Source organism: Gobio gobio (assembly GCF_949357685.1).
Source record: "Gobio gobio genome assembly, chromosome: 25".
In the NCBI taxonomy this organism is placed as follows: Eukaryota; Metazoa; Chordata; class Actinopteri; order Cypriniformes; family Gobionidae; genus Gobio; species Gobio gobio.
Genome location: NC_137121.1, coordinates 37524262 through 37526578, shown reverse-complemented (window position 1 = coordinate 37526578; position 2317 = coordinate 37524262). Strand labels below are relative to the sequence as shown.

Here is a 2317-nt window from a genome sequence, read left to right as displayed (position 1 = left end):
TTATTTGGATTTGGCGGCCTTCTCCGTCTTCTTGGGCAGCAGCACCGCCTGGATGTTGGGCAGCACGCCGCCCTGAGCGATGGTCACTCCGCCCAGAAGTTTGTTCAGCTCCTCGTCGTTGCGCACCGCCAGCTGCAGGTGACGGGGGATGATGCGGGTCTTCTTGTTGTCCCGAGCGGCGTTTCCAGCCAGCTCCAGGATCTCAGCGGTGAGATACTCGAGCACAGCGGCCAGATAAACCGGAGCACCGGCACCGACGCGCTGAGCGTAGTTTCCTTTGCGGAGAAGCCTGTGGACACGGCCGACGGGGAACTGCAGTCCCGCCCTGGAGGAGCGAGTCTTAGCCTTTGCTCGGGCTTTGCCGCCGGTTTTACCTCTTCCACTCATTATTAAAAACGCTGACAGAGATATTCTGTTACAAATCAAAGAGAATGAATTTCGTGTCTCCACACACTGTCTTTATACGAGAGTGCCAGTCGCTCATTGGTTTAGAGTCTGAAGAGATTTCAACCAATCACTGAACTTCCCTCCAAAGCCCAACCCCCTTTTCTAGCGGGATTCCGGGTTTCTCAGAGCGGAAGTCGTCATAGTTGGGTTAAATATTATAGCTGTGAATGAGAGAATACATTAAATATATCAGGGACAAAATGTTTCGCATCCTGTCAAAAGTGTATTGAAAGAGTGCTGGGAACATAATGAAACAAACTTTGTAAGTTTTGGGTGGATAGGTGATGCAAAGGCTAGGAATATAGGTTTATGTCAATTACAGTACAGCAATACAGTATCAATATCCTCCATCCCTCCATGGTTATTCCCCTCCCCTGCTGTTGACCTCAATATAAAGCAGGAAATAAATAATACATCTAACCAATTTCCAGTGTGTCATATAGTGAGGAATTATTTTGAGATGCATTTCCAAGATTCAGTGGTTTTATTTACAGATGGATCAAAAGATCCGGATACAGGATATGCAGGGGCAGCTGTATATATTCCAACATATGATTTTTATATCAAGAAAAGAGTTACCAATCATTTGTCAGTTTATACAACAGAGTTATTAGCAATATTATTGGCCTTGCAGTGGTTAGAGGAGAAAGAACTAAATAACACAGTCATTGCATCTGATAGGTATTCTGCACTGGAAAGTATAAAGTCTGGCAGGTCATCTTTTAGAATGGACATAATTAATGAAATTTTCCATAAGGTATATAATTTGAAGGTTAAAGGCAAAGAAATACAATTCATTTGGGTTCCTGCTCATGTTGGTGTGGAAGGGAATGAGAAGGTGCATATTCTGGCAAAACAAACTCTAAAATTAAAACGGATAGATCTACAAGTTCCATTAAGCAAAATGGAAGCTAAAGCACACATTAGGAAATATGCGTATTCAGTATGGCAGATACATTGGGATGATACTGAATTAGGCAGACACTTGTATAATATACAAAATCAAGTTGGTTCTGGGAGGAGGGAGAGCAGGAATCGAAGAGAAGGAAGTATTATAACTCGGATGAGAATAGGTCACACAGGACTTAATAGTACACTATATAAGATTGGAAAGCATCCAACTGGGGAATGCACATACTGTTGTCAACAAGAAACAGTTGAGCATGTACTTTTTCATTGTATGAAATATAATAATGAGAGACATCACCTTATTCAGTCACTTAAGATAGCAAAACATCATGACTTTACATTGCCAGGTTTATTAGGGAAAACAGATAGCAAGTTGTATGATGATATTATTACATTTTTGAAAGTAAGTAAATTATACAAAAGAATATAACGTTTTGATTGTTTGTTTGTTTATTTGTTATGTTTTATTTTCCAGTTTGTTTATTTATTTTGATTGGTTTTTTGTTTGTTTGTTTGTTTATTTATATGACGTATACAAATAATATCCTCATCCATACTCCATTCCAGTCGGTGGCGGTAATGCACCAATAAGTTAGGTTGCCAACCGCCAATAAACACCAAAGAAGAAGAAGAAAAAGAACATTAAATATTTTTTTGTGTACTTATTTGCTCACATAGCAAAGTAAAAACGCCACAATAGTGATTTCACAACTTTCAAAAAGAGGGAAAAAATAGAGCGAGATTGATAACGGCAGTGAAAAGAGGGAAATATGTTAATGTTTCCCATCACTCCCACAGACGCTATTACTAAACACCCTCACAGCAGCGGTAACTTGTTTATTGTAACTTGATGCAAAAGTAATATAATACAAAGTATTAGTGTTATAAATGTACATATATTTAAAAAAAAAATGAAAATACAAAAAACGTTACAGGATTTACGATATTGATGACCGCTAAA

The 2317-nt window shown here is 39.1% G+C and overlaps 1 protein-coding gene across 1 annotated transcript; it reads right to left on the bottom strand.

Moving 5' to 3' along the window:
* On the bottom strand, positions 1-387 carry LOC307121855 (histone H2A; the record flags this gene model as incomplete). The annotated part of the gene is made up of 1 exon (XM_079809613.1): positions 1-387. The coding sequence occupies one exon, from the start codon at positions 385-387 to the stop codon at positions 1-3; it is 387 nt and encodes a 128-aa protein (XP_079665739.1).
* Between the last annotated feature and the right edge of the window lie 1930 nt (positions 388-2317).